This window comes from Erythrolamprus reginae, chromosome 2 (assembly GCF_031021105.1).
Source record: "Erythrolamprus reginae isolate rEryReg1 chromosome 2, rEryReg1.hap1, whole genome shotgun sequence".
Lineage (NCBI taxonomy): Eukaryota > Metazoa > Chordata > Lepidosauria > Squamata > Dipsadidae > Erythrolamprus > Erythrolamprus reginae.
Window position 1 is genome coordinate 81,879,620 of NC_091951.1, and position 19,134 is coordinate 81,898,753.

At 42.1% G+C, this 19,134-nt stretch overlaps 1 protein-coding gene across 1 annotated transcript in view; it reads right to left on the reverse strand.

The window, feature by feature from the left end:
• The window catches only part of CACNA2D3 (calcium voltage-gated channel auxiliary subunit alpha2delta 3), a 700,147-nt gene that overhangs the window by 354,135 nt on the left and 326,878 nt on the right, over positions 1–19,134 (reverse strand). Inside the window, exon 5 of the mRNA XM_070738505.1 lies at positions 5,147–5,309. Coding sequence (XP_070594606.1) covers positions 5,147–5,309 — 163 coding nt within the window. The remainder of the gene's footprint in view (positions 1–5,146; positions 5,310–19,134) is intronic.

Genomic DNA, 19,134 nt, shown 5'->3' on the forward strand with positions numbered 1-19,134 from the left:
TACTTTTAGAAACACAGAAACAAAGAAGATTGACGGCAGAAGAAGACTTCATGGTCCATCTAGTCTGCCCTTATACTATTTCCTGTATTTTATCTTAGGATGGATATATGTTTATCCCAGGCATGTTTAAATTCAGTTACTGTGGATTTACCAACCACGTCTGCTGGAAGTTTGTTCCAAGGATCTACTACTCTTTCAGTAAAATAATATTTTCTCATGTTGCTTCTGATCTTTCCCCCAACTAACCTCAGACTGTTCTTGTGTTCACTTTCCTATTAAAAACACTTCCCGCCTGAACTTAATTTAACCTTTTAACAAATTTAAATGTTTTGATCATGCCCCCCCTTTCCCTTCTGTCTTCCAGACTATACAGATTGAGTACATTAAGTCTTTCCTGATACGTTTTATGCTTAAGACCTTCCATCATTTTTTGTAGCCCATCTTTGGACCCGTTCAATTTTATCAATATCATTTTATAGGTGAGGTCTCCAGAACTGAACACAGTATTCCAAATATATTTGTGCACAGTATTCCAATGTACACAGTATTCCAAACTTTTACAGAAAGTGCAAGGACTAAACAATTGTAAACAGCAAGCAACCCCAAGTAATAAATAATCAATGCACCACTTAATGACATTTTACTGTTTCACAGATTAAGACAAGTTTACAGCCTTGGACTGTTTTTTTTCCTCCCCTTCCCAAATTGTATATCCAACATATATGAATTTTCAGTATCCTGAAGGATTATCAAGCATGAAAGCCAACAAATTATACTCTGTAATTGACTACTAAGATTTTATTTTCATATTTTTAGTGCCTTAGAGGAAGTAATTTCTGTCTAACTGCCAATTGTGTTTTATAATCAGAGTATAGCATTTGAAAGACGAAAAGTTATCTGGTTATAATATTCAAGAAAAATGTGATAATCTTAGTTTGACAGTCAGTTGGAAGAAGCTGCTGGAATGACGACTGAATGATATTCATTGCTCTTTTTAAATAGTTAAAAAAAATAACCCAATCTGCTTTATCTGAAGTGGCTGTGGTTCATCACATTTCAATATATTTCAACAAGGCTCATACACTCCAAATAATTTCTTTTCCAAAGCAATCAGAGTTTTGAATACAGCATGCATTTATCAATTTTTAACAACTCGGCTCTTAAGACAAAGTAAGCCAGTGGAAACCTCATAATGGAATGACCTTCCCACACACACTGTCTTCTCTTACTTTCACCAGGCTGAAGAGATCAGGAGACATTTTAACTCCAATTTCTTCCAGCATGACCCTTGCATTGGGGAAAGCAAACAAATTGTTCAAACTGAAGATACAAATTCCACAGAGATCTGAACTGGAAAAAAAACCCCTTGATTTTTTACAAAGTATCCTTTTTTGAAAAGCCAATTCCTAAGTGTATATAACATATGAAAATAATATGACCAGATGGAATTCCATCTTTCTATTTCGAATTTAGAGATATTCTTTATTTACTCTGAGATAGTTTCTTTTCTGTTGAATAAAACCTTGAAAAAATTCTAAAGAGGGAGTGTAAGAAATATTCTTGTTTTGTACAATGAATCTGTTGCCAATCTGGATTGATCAATAAATTAGCCATCTTGAACATGGAATGATTAATGCGTAAAAAGGTCATGTTCCCATAATCTCTAAAAGAATCTAAAAGATCTTCCTTCCTATACACATTCCTTTGAACTCTTACAAATTATAAACTGTAGTCCTGCAAAGTTGATATGCAAGATTCCAATCATTATCCTCACTTCCAATTATCATAGTGTTTAATCTCTAACTCATCAACCACTACATATACAAATATGTTGAATATTGCAGCTGGACACTTTATCTTGGTAAGACCACTCTTGGAATATGCATCCAGTTTTAATTATTGTGATATAAAAAAGATGCTGAGACACTAGAAAGAATGCAGAGAAAAGCAACAAAGAGGCTAAAACATACAAAGAACAGTTTAATGACTGTTAGAAATTCTGACATGGGGTCTGTTTAGGCCTCCTGGTGCGGGGCTTTGGGTGAAGGCTGGGAGGCATTGTTTCAGTGGGACTGCATCATGGCTTACAACTAGCTGATCATCTCAGCCAACTGAGCCTCCAGGTGCCAGTACCTGGCCTTGCACTCCCTCAGTCTTGCCACTGCTTGGAAAGCCTATGGTTCTCAGTGTGATGAGCCTCCTTCTCGGTCAGATCCATTATGAACTCAGCAGCTTTTTTGCCATTTTCTCATGGTGGATGCTTATCTCAAACAACTACTTCCTGTTGGGGTTCTAAGGAACCTGGGCAGGCAGGCGAGGAGTGACTGGGAGGGGAGGGGTGAGTAGAGGCTGGTGAGGTGACCCTTTATGTGAGTGACATAAAGTTAACCATGCCCGTCTAATCACATGATCACCTAGCCACACCCAGCCAGACGGTCATTAGGCAGATCATATTAGTGGTCAGTGGAACTGAAAATTTTGAATTTAGTGGTCCCTGAGCTCCGAAAGGTTAGTGACCCTCGATTTAAACTAATTTCAGAAGTATATTGAAAATAAATTAAGTAAATTGTGTAAATGGATTATAGAAACATATATTATTTATTATTTCTTGCAAACTTCATTTCTAAGGGGGGTTTTATATTCAGGTTAAAGAATTCATGACATGAAGGAAAAGGATTTGAAAAAGTGGCTACATTTGCAGATGTACATTGCTGACAAAAAGGACCATGCTTGTGCTTCCAAAATGAGGATAAATAAAAAGATCCTTTTCAGATGTCATTGATACATAACTTGCTCTTTTATGCTGTGTCAATAAGCATAACCCAATATAATTATTAAAAAATTAGTCCAGATCGCTTCATATCCTTCTTCAGCATATTTTGGTATGAAAGCTGAAAGTACATTTTTGCAGCAATCTGTTGTCTGTTTTATATTTATCAGTTGAGTTGACATAAAACATAGTGTATGTCCCATTGAAAATAATGCCTAAAGATACTCCTAAAAATATTTATCATTTATCAAAGAAAAATACTGAAATTCTGGCAACACAGGTAATAATTTTCTGAACACTCTAAAAACTGTAAAGAGATTGAAGGACGGTGATTATTTTTTAAAAATGCAGAAAATTGTCCACTTAAAACATTACATGCACTTCTTTTTTTCATTTATAGCAAGATTGGAAGAAATACATTTTTATATGGATTGCTATGAAATGTATTACTTTGTTTTGAAAGTTTTACAGAGATGTTTCATTTTAATACATTGTTTCCCCAGATGCTTTTCTTTTCTTTATTTCTTTTTTCTTCTTCTTTCTTTTTGGCTTTTGTTAAACTCCCACAATGACATCAGGCTACTTTCTTCAATGAAGCAGCAGTTATAAAATTGCAAATGTATACAAGTTGGCCCAAATACAGCCCAAATGGAACCATGACAAGCCCAATGATTTAGACGAGAGAGGTTGCAGAGCAGAGGAGAAATGATTCACACACATGCACACAAACACACACAACTGAATGTCAAAGATCTGTTACAATTGAGAAACAGGACTGCTTCAGTATAATGGCAGAATAAACAAAACTTGAACACTGGGAGAGACAAATATAATACTTTGGTTGTCTCCTATACCAGCTCTCTGTTCAATTATATTTCCACGTTGATACCCTGTTTCTCCAAAAATAAGACAGTGTCTTATACTAATTTTTGCTCCGTGAGATGTGCTACCTCTTATTTTCAGGGGATGTCTTATTTTTTTTTTCAATGAAGAATTCACATTTATTGCTGAACAAAAAAAAAATCAACATTATATACTGTACAGTAGTTGTCATCACAAACCAGCATAACCAGACAAACTGTGAATCCTATCAAGAATTTCTTACTACTACCGTACCATTATTTCCATGTACAACAATTATACTTTCTTCAAATATGTTATATATGTTCTATTCGGGAATGCTGCGAAACAAAACGTCTCATACGCCTTACTTTCGGGAGATGCCTTATATTAGAAAATTCTAGGAAACCTCTCTTATATCTTACTTTTTGGGGGGGTACTTATTTTCAGGAAAACAGGGTACTAACTTGAAAAATAAACAAATAGTCCCTTGAAAAAATTTGTGCTAAAAGATGATCCAAAATGTTTCCATCAAGGATAGGCAATCTTTGGCCCTCAGCCTAATTTCAAGAGTTCTAGGAGAATCTCCTATTAATTGTAGAAGAGGCAGTCTAGGGAAAGAGTTAAATAGTCATCAGATTGGAGTCATTATGTTGCCACAAGTGATCCAAGTCTAGCCTTCCTTGAATTCCATTAACCTCATGTTGAAGAAGATCTAGCCACTTATGATACTCCATTTCAGCTGGGTGACCTTGGACCACTCTCTCGCTCTTTCTCAACTAACTTCACTTCACAGGGTTGTTGATATGGGGAAAATAGGAGGAATAAGGTGTGTTGCATATATTTGCCACCTTTAGTTGTTAGAAGGTGAGGTATAGATAAACGAATTAAAAATAAATGATGACCTGTGTAGTACAATAATAGCAACCAAAGAAGTTGCCCAAGGGCAAGAAATATTTCTTGCCTTCTTTCAGTTATGCACATTATTGCTAGTACTGCTTATTAAATAGTAACATACAACTGCCATTTCACTTGGTGAGTAGGATTTTTGTCTGAATGGCAAATATTAGATCAGTGAGAAGGGAGATGTAATACTTCTATAACACTGCTGCTTATATACAGCAAAACTTTGAGATTTGGTAGATCATTGCCTAGAACGTAGTTGATGGAGAAGATGTTTATTTTGCAACTTACTTGTCTTCACCCTTGATGTTCCAACTTAATCACCAAATTGGTTACCCAACAATAAGAAATTTAAGTGGAAAATTATAGATGATTATGCCTGGCTCTGAACAACCTATATAGAACTCAAATAAAGATGCAACACTGAAATGCGAAATTATGCACACATTATTTTTCTTATGATTGAAACTATTAAATAAATATTTTATTATGCTTTATTTTAAAGATATAGAAACCAGTTTTGGGGAAAATGCATTCATTTCCATTTTCAGTGAACATGATATCAACAAAAGTTGGTATCCACAAAGATATGTTGACAATGATAAATGATATAATATAAAATATTTCCCTTACCTTTATTGTACATATTTGTTGGCACTTGAACAGCACTCAAAGTGACATTCACAGGCAAATTATTGAAATGGTCATTTGGTTCAAGGATGAATTCCTTTCCCAGTTCTAAGAAGTTTCCATCTTCATCGCGTTCATTAATGAGAACAGCATTGAAATATTCATACTGAAATAGAAAACCAGTAATGATAAATCTATAAACTCCTTTATAAATGCATTTAAATAAAACCAATGGGTCACACAATGTCTGATTTGATGTACAACAAGGCCGGAAGAACATTTTCATAAATTATTATGTAGAAGTAAATCATCACTGAATCTAAAAACTACATATGATTGATTGGTTGATTGGTTGACATTTTTACCATTTCAATTATAGCTAATTCCAAGAAACTCACAGTTTGGAATAGATATCATTATTATTAGCAGTCTAAAACAATATGATAGTAATCATAATATAACTGCAATGATACTTAACCAATAGTCTGAAATTAGAATATTCTTCAACACTAGAAAGGAAGGGATGATCCTTGACCCTGAGATAAACTATTCAATAAGAGGCGGAACATGCACAGAGAATGCCCAACTCTTGAATTCTGTCGCATTTACCAATAAATGTGGACTCTAAAGAGTCACTACTTGTTTGTAGGCACTGAAACACAGAAACATAGAAGACTGACAGCAGAAAAAGACCTCATGGTCCATCTAGTCTTCCCTTATACTATTTCCTGTATTTTATCTTACAATGGATATATGTTTATCCTGGGCATGTTTAAATTCAGTTACTGTGGATTTATCTACCACGTCTGCTGGAAGTTTGTTCCAAGGATCTACTACTCTTTCAGTAAAATAATATTTTCTCACGTTGCTTTTGATCTTTCCCCCAACTAACTTCAGATTGTGTCCCCTTGTTCTTGTGTTCACTTTCCTATTAAAAACACTTCCCTCCTGAACCTTATTTAACCCTTTAATATATTTAAATGTTTCGATCATGTCCCCCCTTTTCCTTCTGTCCTCCAGACTATACAGATTGAGTTCATTAAGTCTTTCCTGATACGTTTTATGCTTAAGACCTTCCACCATTCTTGTGGCCCGTCTTTGGACCCGTTCAATTTTGTCAATATCTTTGAAGAAACAGATTTTACATCAAACAGATAACTCTAAAGATACTAGGTCCAAAACCAAAAAATGACTTTATAGCCAATTTGAATTACACATAGAAATAAACTAACAATCAGACAGCTCTTGGAGCATGGTGTTACATGAGAGCAGTATATAAGCATCTGCATTCTAGAAACCCGATTAGAATGCAGCATTGCAAGCTAACTCTGCCCACAGTCAAGAGTTGAATCTGCTCAAGTTTAACTCAGCCTTTCATTCTATCCTCCTTAGGGAGGACAGTTTTGGTAGTCATGGTTGTAGTAATTAGGTCAGTCCCCATTTATTGGTAAATGTCACAGGATTCAAGAGGGGGACATTCTATGTGGGTACTCATTAAATGCTTCTTATACCTGCTGGACACTACCTATGCTTCAGATCCTCTCACCTCTACCAAGTGCCGCCTCAATTTTGCTTGAGGCAGGCAGGATTCCCTTGGGTACCATTTGATGGGGGTCAAGAGAAAGGGAGGGTCTTTCTACTCAAGATCCCCATGCACAATTGGTGGGCCACTGTGTGACACAAAATGCTGGACTCTGCCACTACTGCTACCCCCAATCAGGCATGGGAAGAAGGTGGTCTCCTTCTTCCTATTCCTGACAAGTCCAGCATACCCTGCTTGCGTGAGACCTTCTGAAGGTTTGAATTAATTATTCGAGAATAGCCAGGAATATCAATAGCTACCAATGATGTAGATTTAGAGGAAACATATGTTTGAAACCAGCTGTTGGAGACCACTTGTGGGAGAAAGTTTTGTACACATATATTTCTTTTGAATTCCCCATGCTATTAAGCTGCTCTCAGAATGACTTAGCGGGGTTCTTTTTATGTTCCTATGACATTTAAAGGAGAAAGATTTACAGATTACAGGATAGATTTAATTTTTCTTCCAACATTAAATAACAGATAAGCAAAAAGCAATTTAGATAATAATATTGATTATTTTTAGCATGACCTAGGTCAGTCAAACAGAGACTATATCAAGCTCTTGGAACAAGTGAAGTCTCTGGTAACCAAGGAGTTTAAACAGTGAAATAAAAACAGAAGAGAGAATATGTCATGTCTTTTGTTCTTATGGTACTGTTTTACCTTTATCTCAAACATTATATTAAGTACTTTCTAATCATAGATGCCAAACTCAACCAAGATCTTCATCCAATTTTCTATAGTTTCCTGATTTAGTTGCATAATAAAGCTCTATATAAATTATTCACCCAACCAGTTGAATATTTTTTCCTAATAATTGTTCTTAATCATATTTACAAGACTTCACACAATAATTCATTACAGTTAGCATTTAAATAATGATAATTCAACTGTCTGATGATAATTACACCATCTTTAAATTCAGGAAACTATTTATACTGTCAATCTAACTCAATACTTTTGTATCCAATGGCATACAAATCTAATAAATTATTATTGTTATTATTGTTGTTATTGTTGTTGTTGTTATTGTTGTTGTTGTTGTTGTTGTTGTTATTAATCCTCAGAGTTTCAGGCAGAATATAGTTTCAGACACTGCACGCTTAAAAAAAATATTTAAAACCATTTAAGAATGTTGAATGATGTCATATACCAATACTGTAGATGAATGCTGTCATTTAATCTAATATTGATTGGTAATGCTCCTTTAATGTTCAGGCAAATGTTTGTCAAATCTTTTTGAAAATTGCTGAGACCTCACTGGAATCTTTTGAAAGGAATGTATATGATCTATCTTAGAACATCTTAAAATCTCTCTTCTTTAAAAATCTTCTAAATAGATTATGCTGCAGTTTTGCTACACAATTTTATTGTATAGCAATATAAATCAACCAGCAACTGGAGAAAAGAGGAAGCACATCCTTATCTATGGCTTTTTGTACCTAAAATGTTAACTATAGTGGTTCCTCACACACCCATACTGACTTTCTTTAAGAAAAAATTATCAGAAAGACCAATTAGAATGGACCAAACTTCAGCCTCCAAGACTGAATGCAGAAAAAGCTGACCAGTCAATGTATGGCACAACCAATAAATATATTAATCTTTGTTTGGATGAAGTTACTTGAAATAACTAATGTCCTCTGTGAATATAAAGTGGGTTTAATTACAGGTGTAACACTTCTTCTTCCCATCTCTCCCACTACTTAATGAAGAGCCGGGGTGGTGCAGAGTGCAGCACTTCAGGCTACTTCAGCTAACTGCTAGCTGGAGTTCAGCAGTTTAAATCTCACCACCGACTCAAGGTTGACTCATCCTTCCGAGGTGGGTAAAATGAGAACCTAGATTGTTGGGGGCAATATGCTGATTCTGTAAGCCACTTAGAGATGGCTGTAAAAGCACTATGAAAGTGGTATATAAGTAAGTCTAAATGCTATTGCTATCAATGAAAATTGTCTTATGCTCCTTATCCTTGGAGCTAATGTAGGTTGACTTCATAGATATTTCAGCCCTGAGAAATATTAGCTCTCAACATTTTCTCAACAGAAGGAGTTCATCTACTTCACCAGTCTATGGCATTAATTCACGTAGCATTTATTTTGCGAATTTTTTTTGTTCCCTTCTAGAGTCAATTCACAACTAGTGAGAAGATACTCAGCTTCTCTATTTCCCCTAGTATTTCTGACTGGATATAAATCATTCAAGAACTAGTTCTAACCAAAATCATTCTAGATTACCCAACACAAATTTCTTTAAAATATTTAACATTAGCATTAAAAAAAATCTAGCAATTCCTATTTGGATATCATATTTTACATATTTTAAATATAGGGTACATTCTTCAAATATATGTTTTGTTCAAATTTGAGCGGCTGTGAAATCTAATGGCAACAGAATGCCATTCCCAATATCGCAACTTCGTTACATCCTATTGAACCAAAAGACTTATTATGTTAATAAATCTTAGTATGATATTTTGAATGTAATACATTGGTAGAAACAGTTTCTATATACATATCCCAATCCTTTCATTTTATTCACAGATGACTGTTGATTGATTTATCCTTATTATATAGGAGCCCTTTGAAATCTAAAGTGCATTTTGCTGTAAAGAAAACAAATTCCAGGAGTGGTCTGCATAATATTACTTGCACTCAAGTTGGTATTGATCCATTAGAATTTTTTCCCCTATATAAAGCCTTCCTGTATTCATTCCTTATCATCTTATCTTTATTAAAGCAGTTGTGCTGTAAAAATTCAGATGCTTTATGATAAATCTGTCTAGACAAGTCTTCTTTGTCAGATAATAGATGCTAATGCACTGAGTATAACTTTTAATGCAGGCATTTTAGTATAAGAAGAACTCTATATAAGGAAGTTATCTTCCTATATAAGGAAGATAACAGAGGTTATGACCTATAAAGCCCTTCATGGCACCGGACCAGATTATCTCAGGGACCGCCTTCTGCTGCATGAATCCCAGCGACCAGTTAAGTCCCACAGAGTGGGTCTTCTCCGGGTCCGTCAACTAAACAATGTCGCTTGGCGGGGCCCAGGGGAAGAGCCTTCTCTGTGGTGGCCCAGGCCCTCTGGAACCAACTCCCCCCCAGAGATTAGAATTGCCCCCACCCTCCTTGCCTTTCGTAAGCTACTTAAAACCCACCTCTGCCTCCAGACATGGGGGAATTGAGATACCCTTTCCCCCTAGGCCTTTACAATTTTATGCATGGTATGTCTGTATGTTTGGTTTTTTATTATAATGGGTTTTAATTGTTTTTAGTATTGGATTATTATTATACGCTGTCTTATTATTGCTGTTAGCCGCCCCATGTCTCTGGAGAGGGGCGGCATACAAATCCAATCAATCAATCAATCAATCAATCAATCAATCAATCAATAAATAAATAAATAAATAATAGACTACTTTCTTGATCTTTCTCTTCCCATACTGCACAATCTATTCATGTTCTTTATCTACAGTCTGACATAGTTGCTTTTTAATCTTTCACACTCTTAGAACATTCAGATTCGGCATTTCTTAAAAGTTGTTTTCCACCTTCCAATCCTTCACAAACCAGTTTCAAGACGATCTCCAATCATCTCCATCTAATGGCTTTAAAATGCTAAGGGAAAGGCAGGAGACAAACATTTATCCTTCCAAATGACCAGTAGGAGACTTTTGCAAACAGCGCCTTGCCTGAATTGCCGTAATTCCTGGAATAAATATTAAAAAATAGCTGAACCCCAGGGGTGTCAAACTTGATTTCATTGAAGGCCACATCACAGTTGTGTTTGATCTCAGGGGAACTGGGGTGGGTGTGGCTGGGGTGGGTATGGCAAGCTTGACGTCATTGTATGGGGGTGCCTGTAGTGGCCGAGCACCCTGCCAGCGAAAGCAGATCTCAAGCTCCATTTTTGGTTGCAACGGCTTCCTGCAGCCTTCAGCCAGCTAAAACAGAGCCACACTATGATGTTGCAGCATCACATGGTCATGTGATCACTATTTGTAACTTCCAATGATCACAAGGGGATCTGTTTCTGAACATAAGAAGCCTTGAATGGTCCATTCCAGTGACAGGCCAAAGAGACATACACATCTGCCCTTAAGTGTTCTAAACAAATCAGTGCAATGGAAATGTAGGTACTGAGCTAATGCAAGGATAGTATTATGCTTGTGTTATGAAGGGTTTATACAGTGTAATTTCTTATTTCTCTTTCACACACAGACACCTCATCGCTTACTGTGAGAAAGGAGGACAGTATATAAGTAGGAAAGGAAAAGCTATACTAAGGAAACTAATATACCAGGCTCTGTATTATATGTTTTTAGAAAGGGTTTCAGGTGAAAATCTGTCTGTTCCATTTTGGAAAGAGCTTAATCAGCCAGACCACAACCTGGGTTCACTAAAACATCTAGAATAATTCTGAAAAGGATGTCTGAGGGGAGAGGTTATGGAAAGCTTTCCATTTAAGCAGAAGAAGCTTGGCTCTACAGTATGTTGTTAACATCTGCAACTGATTTCTAAGAAACCGATTGTGTGTGACAGCTGAAAGGTGGTAGAAGGAAAATTTTAAAATAAAAATGGTCGAAAAACATGAAAAGAAAATCAAAGCTCACCAAAACTACATTTGAGTTAATGCCCTGGAAGAAAGTAGAATGATGTCCTGCAAGGTTTATTTGCCGACAACAAACACTCAAACCACTAAGCGCTAAGAGAAAATGACTTCAATTTAATCTTGTCAATACAGGTCAACCTTTAATACAACCTTACCAAGGTGATTCGAAAGACAGCACGATATGTCACATTCAAAATGTATTAGGTTAATAAACATATAAACCTAATATTTATATTAGGGCAATCCTACTAGGATACTTTTGGCAGCTCACTATGACATGTTCATAAGATGAGATCAATTTACATATCTAAAAGAATAACAATAAAAAAATCTGGACATAAGGTGTAGTAACTGAAAAATAAAAATTAGCATTTATGTAGTGTATTCAGATAGAATTCATTCAAAGAAATCCATAAAGCACCATACAGTATCATAAAATCTTTTTTCATAACGCAGTATGTTATCACAGTAACCTGGGTAAAAATATATCATACAGCAGAGGCTATGCAGTGTTACAGAAATAATTTGAAAAAGATGTTTCAAAGTATGTGGGAACCCAAATAAAGTATCTGCAATTTTTTAAAGCAGTTGTGTCAGATCAGGTGGGACCAAGTAGCGCAGAATTTCCAGTTGGTGAAGTCAAGTGATTTTATTTATTTTATTTATTTTAAACAATTTTTATTGAATAGTTTTAAAAGCAACATGTATATAGAAATGTACATATATACAAATAAAACATACACCAAACTCCAAGTAACATCAATACATAAACATAACCTGAAATTTTTAATTTTAATCCCTATCTTCGTTTAGGGTAATAGTTTTAGTTTGCATAGTAGTATGTGATATTTTTCTTTTATATTTTTGTTTATTGGTTTTGGGCACTGCCGAGAGTAGCTTTTTTGAGTTGGATAGCTGTTAAATGGTTAAATTAAATGCATAAACTAGATTATTTGGGAAGACTATTGGAATCTAGCAAATCTCTTGCTTTAGATGTTCAGATTTAAGTGTATGAAACAATATGTTTGACTCTCAGCAAAAGGAATGCAATCCCACCACCCATTCTTTCAAACTTGGGAGGGTGCAAAGGTTGTAAATGGGCCTGCATTTGTTTAGAATGCAGTCTAAATATTAAAGGAAAATCTGCAACTATCAACTACAATGAAAGATTCCTTAAACATAGTGAGATTTCTATGACATCATGAAAACCACAGTGCTCTGTGTCACCACCTTAGGAACATCTAGTATCATTGAAACCAAGTCTTCAAGAAATATACTTTAACTAGAGAAAAGGACTTCTTCTAAAATAGCGCCGGCGGACTTATCCGCCGGCGGCGTTTGTGGGAGGGGCCGGGAAGACACCGGACCCCATGGCGGCCGCCATCTTTGTTCTCGGGCGAAGTCTTGCGACGCGAGACTTCACCCGAGAGTTGGGCCTGCATAGGCCCGGCTGCTGATTGGTCCGGGCGGGGCTTGCTCGCCCTATTTAAGGGCAGGAAGGCCCGAGGCTCTGCCTTTTCGCCTGGACCATCACCACGAGCAGACGTTTGTCAGTTCTGCTCGCGGCGGCCATTTTGGAGGCGGCCTCGTGTTGCGGCCGCCATTTTGTTGGCTTGGTGTCCGGCGAGAAGGCCTCAGTGTTCGTGCCCTCGGGCGGATTTTGTCAGGAGGCTACTCTACACTGCGGAGCCAGCATCAGCTGGGCTCCGCCCCGGTTTGGCGCCCCGGTTGCCCCCGGGATCTGGGGTTGGGGGTGCCTTTTTTCCTCTCAAGGGTGGCATAAGGCGCGCTGGTTTATTGGGCCCCGGTACATAAAGCGGTGGGCAGCGAGGCCTTGCTGCCTCCGCTGGGGAGGGGGGTGGTTTTGGCCTTCTGTCGGTTTGCCTCTGGTAAGGCCTGCTGCGGTGAGGTAGGCCTTGCCTCCCGGTGTATAGTTAACTTTAGATCTGGTTAACAAGGGTATGGCCCCTAAGAAGAGGCAAGCTTGGGGGCCCCCGGCTCAACCGGTTGCACGGCCTAGGAGGGCTTTGAGGCCTTCTGCCCGGGCTCGGGCTGGAATGGAGGGGCCCCCTGGGGCGGTCCCGTCGGAGGGGGTGGTGGGGTTCCTGCCCACAGCCCCTCAACCCGAGGTTTCTCCATCTCTCTCTTGGGCCAGGGTCCTGGAGAGGCTTGATGACCTGGAGCGCTGGCGGTCTGGAGCGGGCCCCAGTGGGCTCCCCCTGGCTGCATCGGCGGCCTGGGGACGGGATCCAGAGGAAGACTTCGCCCAGGCCGGGCAGATGGCCCAGACCGGGCAGATGGCCCAAACCGGGCAGATGGCCCAAACCGGGCAGATGGCCCAGACCGGGCAGATGGCCCAGATCGGGCAGATGGCCCAGTCAGGGCAGATGTCGACATTCCAAGGCCCCGCTCGTATGGGCCCTCCGTGGATGTCTTCCACCCCATATGGGGCAGGTGAGATTGCACCACACTTAGCCAATACATCGCTCCTCCCCGTGCGGGGACCGGGGTTTAGCCCGCCTGCGTTGGGGAGTGGCAGCAGTTTTTTGGGGTCCGCTTTAGGCACATGTGGTCAAGTTTGGGCCCCGCCGGCCCCGCCGGCAGTAGCTCCGGGGGTGGCTTTCCCGCCTGGGGCAGGGATGGGGGGGTTGGATCCCTCCTGCTCCTGCTATTATGCCCCCACCCCCTTTGGTGTATCCACCGGGACTGGGGGTGCTGGGAATGGGGGCCTCCACCGTGTGGGACCCGTTCGCCAGCATCAAGCCTGGGGCCATCCCGTGTGGGCTGCCTGCTACACCCTTAGGGTACCACCTTTCCCCCATCAGTGAAGGAAGCAATTTGGCGGCGGGAGTATGTGGACCTCTTCTCCCTATTAAATAGGGAGGTCCCCAAACAGGACAAAGATGTCGTGCCCGGGGAAAAGGTGAAGAAAACGAAAGTCACAAAGTGTTTCAGCTCTTGGCTGTACGCTTTTTTGACTTTCGCATCTGTAGTGATTCAGAGGCAGCCGGTTAGGGCTGCTGCTCTGCTTAAATACATTGATTTAATTGCCAGGGCTAACTTCGAGTACGGTGGTACTATTTGGAGGCATTATGATAAGGGGTTTCGGATGCGCATAGCCCATGACCCCTCCTTGCCCTGGGATATGGTGGTCCCGGACCTGTGGTTCCAGGCCACTTATATGTCCGGCAAGGAAGGTTGTGACAGGACCGACAGCGGTCACTTCATGGAAGAGGAGCCCGTGTCTTCCACGCCAGCCAAGGTGGCTGTGGGGGGGCGGGAAAGGGGGTTTCCCAGGTGTGCCATGAGTTTGCCGCAAAGGGGGCATGTTTTCGTCCCTTTTGCAGGTTTAAGCATGCGTGCGGTAACTGTGGGGGGAACCATGCCTCTTCCGTGTGCCCCCGCCCCAAGAAGGGGGTGGAAAAGAAGGGTGGGGGGTCCCCCAAAGCCTCCCCCACCAGCTGGGGGTAAAGGGGCCCAGCCCAATTAATTTACAAGTGCTGGAGGGTTGGTTAAAAGACTACCACCCTCGCTCGAGAGCAGCCGCTCTCTTGCTAGGATTCTCTAAGGGATTTAGGATCCCTTACGTGGGGGTTAGGAAGGCCTTCATGTCCGACAACCTCAGGTCGGTTGTGGGACATGAAGACATTGTTAGAGAAAAGATTCGGAAGGAGGTGGCCGAGGGCAGGGTCCTTGGGCCCTTCCCGGGGCCGCCCTTCCCGAATCTTCGTGTGTCTCCCTTAGGTGTGGTCCCCAAAAAGGCGAGTGGTGAATTTAGGTTGATTCACCATTTGTCTTTTCCAAAAGGGGAGTCAGTGAATGATTGCATTCCTGACGAGCTTTGTTCAGTCCGGTATGCATCCTTTGATGCTGCCGTGGCTATGGTTAGGAAGTGTGGGGTGGGAGCCCTTATGGGTAAATGCGACATTAAGTCGGCATTCCGGCTCCTCCCCATACACCCAGATGACTTTGAGCTGTTGGGCTTCCATTTTGAGGGAGGTTATTACGTGGACAGAGCTTTACCCATGGGTTGCTCTGTCTCGTGCTCTCTTTTTGAGAGTTTTAGTACCTTCTTGGAATGGGCGCTCAGGAGACACAGTGGTCTGGGTTCGGTCGTTCACTACCTTGATGATTTCTTGTTGGCGGGGCCTGCGTGTTCGGAGCAATGTTTTGCTCTAATGCGGGACTTCGAAGCCCTTTGTGCTCAGTTGGGGGTGCCTTTAGCCTCCGAGAAGACCGAAGGCCCCGCCACCAAGATTACCTTCCTCGGTATTGAATTGGACTCAGAGGAGCAATCTTCTAGATTGCCCCTCGATAAGTTACTTAAAATTAAAGGGAAGCTTGATGAGGTTTTTGGCTGCCGGAAGGTTACTCTCCGGCAGCTCCAGGAACTGGCCGGGATACTCAATTTCGCCTGTCGGGTTGTGGTTCCAGGCAGGGCTTTTTCAAGGAGATTGTACAACGCGATGAAGGGGCTCCGTTTGCCCCATCATCGTACCCGCCTCTGCGCGGGGGTCAGGGCTGACCTCCGCGTGTGGCGGGAGTTCTTGGACAGGTTTAATGGCCTGTCCTTTTGGATGCACGAGCTTCTTTTGGAAGCTGAGTTGCAGCTCTGCTCCGATGCTGCGGGGACTTGCGGTTTTGGGGTAGTGTTAGGTGACCAGTGGTGCTGGTCGGCATGGCCTCCGGAATGGAGTGCCTCTTCTCTGGTTAAGGACCTGGCTTTCTTAGAGCTCTTCCCCTTGATAGTGGCCTTAGAGCTTTGGGGGGAGCAGTTTAGGGACAAGACTGTGCATTTTTGGTGTGACAACTTAGCGGTTGTCCATGTTGTGAATGCCCTGTCCTCCAAGAATGACAGGGTCATGTGGCTTGTCCGCCATTTTGTGCACAGGTCCTTGTCCCTAAACACGTTGTTTTTGGCTAGGCATGTCCCCGGGTTGGATAACGGGGTCGCTGACGCCTTGTCCCATGGTCAGTTGTCCAGGTATTGGACCCTGGCCCCGTGGGCCCGAGAGTCGCCGGAGGCGTTCCCCGGCCATCTTTGGAGTCTGGGGGGGCTCCCGAGCGATGGAGAGATGAGGCATCCAGGGCAATCTCCCTATCTGTAGTGCCCGGCACCCTCCGGGCATACCAGCGTGCAGGTAAGGAGTTTGGGGATTTCAGGCAGGGTAGGGGTCACCCCCTTAGTTGGCCTGCCCCTGTTGAGCACCTGGCGGAGTTTTGTGTCCAGCTTAGGCAGAGTGGCCTGTCAGTTAGGACAATTAGGTCCAGGTTAGCCGGCCTCGCCTTTCTGTCCAAGGCGGGGGGGGTTGCGGATTTTTCAGGTGACTTCCACATCCGGAAGATGCTGGAAGGCTGGACGAGGGAGCAAGTGGGGGCCCCTGGTGACACTCGTCGGGCTCTGACGGTTCAGCAGCTGTCTTTGATTAATGGGGCTTTTGACAGTCTGTGTGCCTCCTTGTATGAGGCCCGTCTTTTTAGGGCAGCGACTTGTGTCATGTTTTTTGGGGCCCTCAGGGTCAGTGAGGCCATGGCATCGTCTCAGGCTGACACGTCGCTCTGCGCCTTCCAGTATGCTGATCTGGCCTTTAGGCGGGGGGGGTATCCCTTGTCATAAGGCATTCGAAGACGGATCAGCTGCACAGAGGGGTTAGCATCCAGCTTAGTGCGGCTGCCGACCAGTCGGTGTGTCCGGTGGCCGCCCTACAGCTTTATTGTAGCTTGCGAGGGTCTGGGCAAGGGTACCTTTTTAGGCATTGGGACGGTACCCCCCTGACCCGTTACCAATTTTGGGTGTTAGTGTCCAGGGCAATGGCCCAGGTAGGCATGGATCCCGCCGGTTATGGAACGCATTCGTTCCGTATCGGCGCCACCACTAGCGCGGCACTTTCTGGTTTCCCGGCCCATCGGATTCGGGAGATCGGCTGCTGGCGGTCAGCGGCATATTTGGGTTATGTTAGGCCCGCTGAGGATTCTAGACAGGGCTTAGGCTAGGTAACCTCTCTGTGTGTGTCCTCTTGCAAGTCCCCATGCCAACGCGAAACCGACGGTGCTGCTGTGTGGCCACAGCATGATTTTTTGGGCCGGCCGCTCAGCAGCCAGAAGCACCATCGGGACCCAGTTGTCATTGGGATGGTGGGTCAATGTTGTTTGGATGGGCCGCAGAGGTATGCGGTGGGAGGGACTCCTACCGTCTTTGCTGGGAGGGCGGCACCCAGTGGCTGCGCCCAGATGGCTGGTCTTGCATCTTGGTGGCAATGACCTGTGCCTGCTTGGGGGTCTACCGCTGATCGTCCAGGCGAGCGAAGACCTATGACGGCTTCGCGATGTGTGGCCCACCATGCAAGTGGTGTGGTCAGAGATCCTCCCAAGGATCGTGTGGAGGGACGCCCTTTCCCTTAGGGCCATTCACCGGATCAGGCGTAGAGTGAATAAGGCCCTGGGACGGATAGTTAGGGAACTAGGTGGGGTTGTAGTGGCCCATCCCCTCATCACTGTAAATCGGCCGTGGGTTTACCGGGCCGATGGCATTCACCTGTCAGAACAGGGGAACGCCATTTTCTTACAGGACCTGCAGTGGTCTCTGCGTGAGCTGGCGCAGCTAGAGGGGGGAGTCGGGGGGCCAAGATAGAGATCTGACCCCCGCTCCGTGGCAGGTTAGGGGCGGAAAACTGGGTGGTGGTCTAGCAACTGGTGTTCTCCCTTGGGCATCTTTGGGGATGATTGACAGGTTCTCTCCAAGCTTGTGGTGGAAGCGACCTGAGCAGTTGGGGGGAACCTGTCTTTGGGTCACGCACCTTTAAGTCCCCTGTTAGGGGTTAGCCGGCGTGACCCCCCTCATGCAAGGCATGGCAGGGTCTCAGGTGAGGGACGGGTCCCTCACTTGGACTAGCATCGAGCTACGCCCATAAGTTGCCCAGGAAGTTTATGTGACGTAACTTTTCCACCCCGGAAGCAATTGTTTGACCCTGCAGGTCCATTGTTTGGGTCATAGTTGTTATGCAAATTTTATGCTAATTTAGGCTAATTTATTTGAATAAATTATGCTAATTTAATTTAATAAAAAATGACCCAGTTAAATCCAGCTCTTATGTCCGTGTCGTTACTCCGCCTCTCCTGCAACCGTGTTTTTCAAAGTTGGCAACTTTACATTTTGTGGACTTCATGTCCGGGAGTTGAAGTATACACAACTTAAAGTAAGTTGCCAACTTGAAAAAACACTGTTCTCAGAAACATGAGAAATCCCCATGGAACAGAATCCTTGCTGCCTTAAAAAATATTAATTTAGTTTGGTTATTAGTTTATTTTGAAAGGTGGGAATTAAATTTCATTTGTCAAAATAAAAGTACAAGATGCAAGAGATGTAGCAGTACTAGCATCAATTCACACCCAGAAGTCAATTAACTTTTACAATATTTTTTACAACAAAGGTTGACAGAGTAATATTTTTGTTGCAAAGAATGTACATGTTTCCCACTTGATAAAATAATCTGAAAGATCTATGAAACAATAGGCTAGTATGACGACTGACAAAGAGCCATTCTGATCTAAATATATTTAGAACGATTATACAGCCAACCTTTAAAAATATAACACATTATATAACTTCTTAAATGAAGGATTCCCCCCCCAGACAGATTAATAACATTTTATTATCCAATCCAGATTTGTGTGACATTTTCATTTATTTGAAATCAAAGCTCTAGTCTAGCTCAAGGCATGAAGGTTTATTCTAAAAACAACATAGGTGATGAAATACAGCTGTTTTATTTACTGTCTACATATAAGCA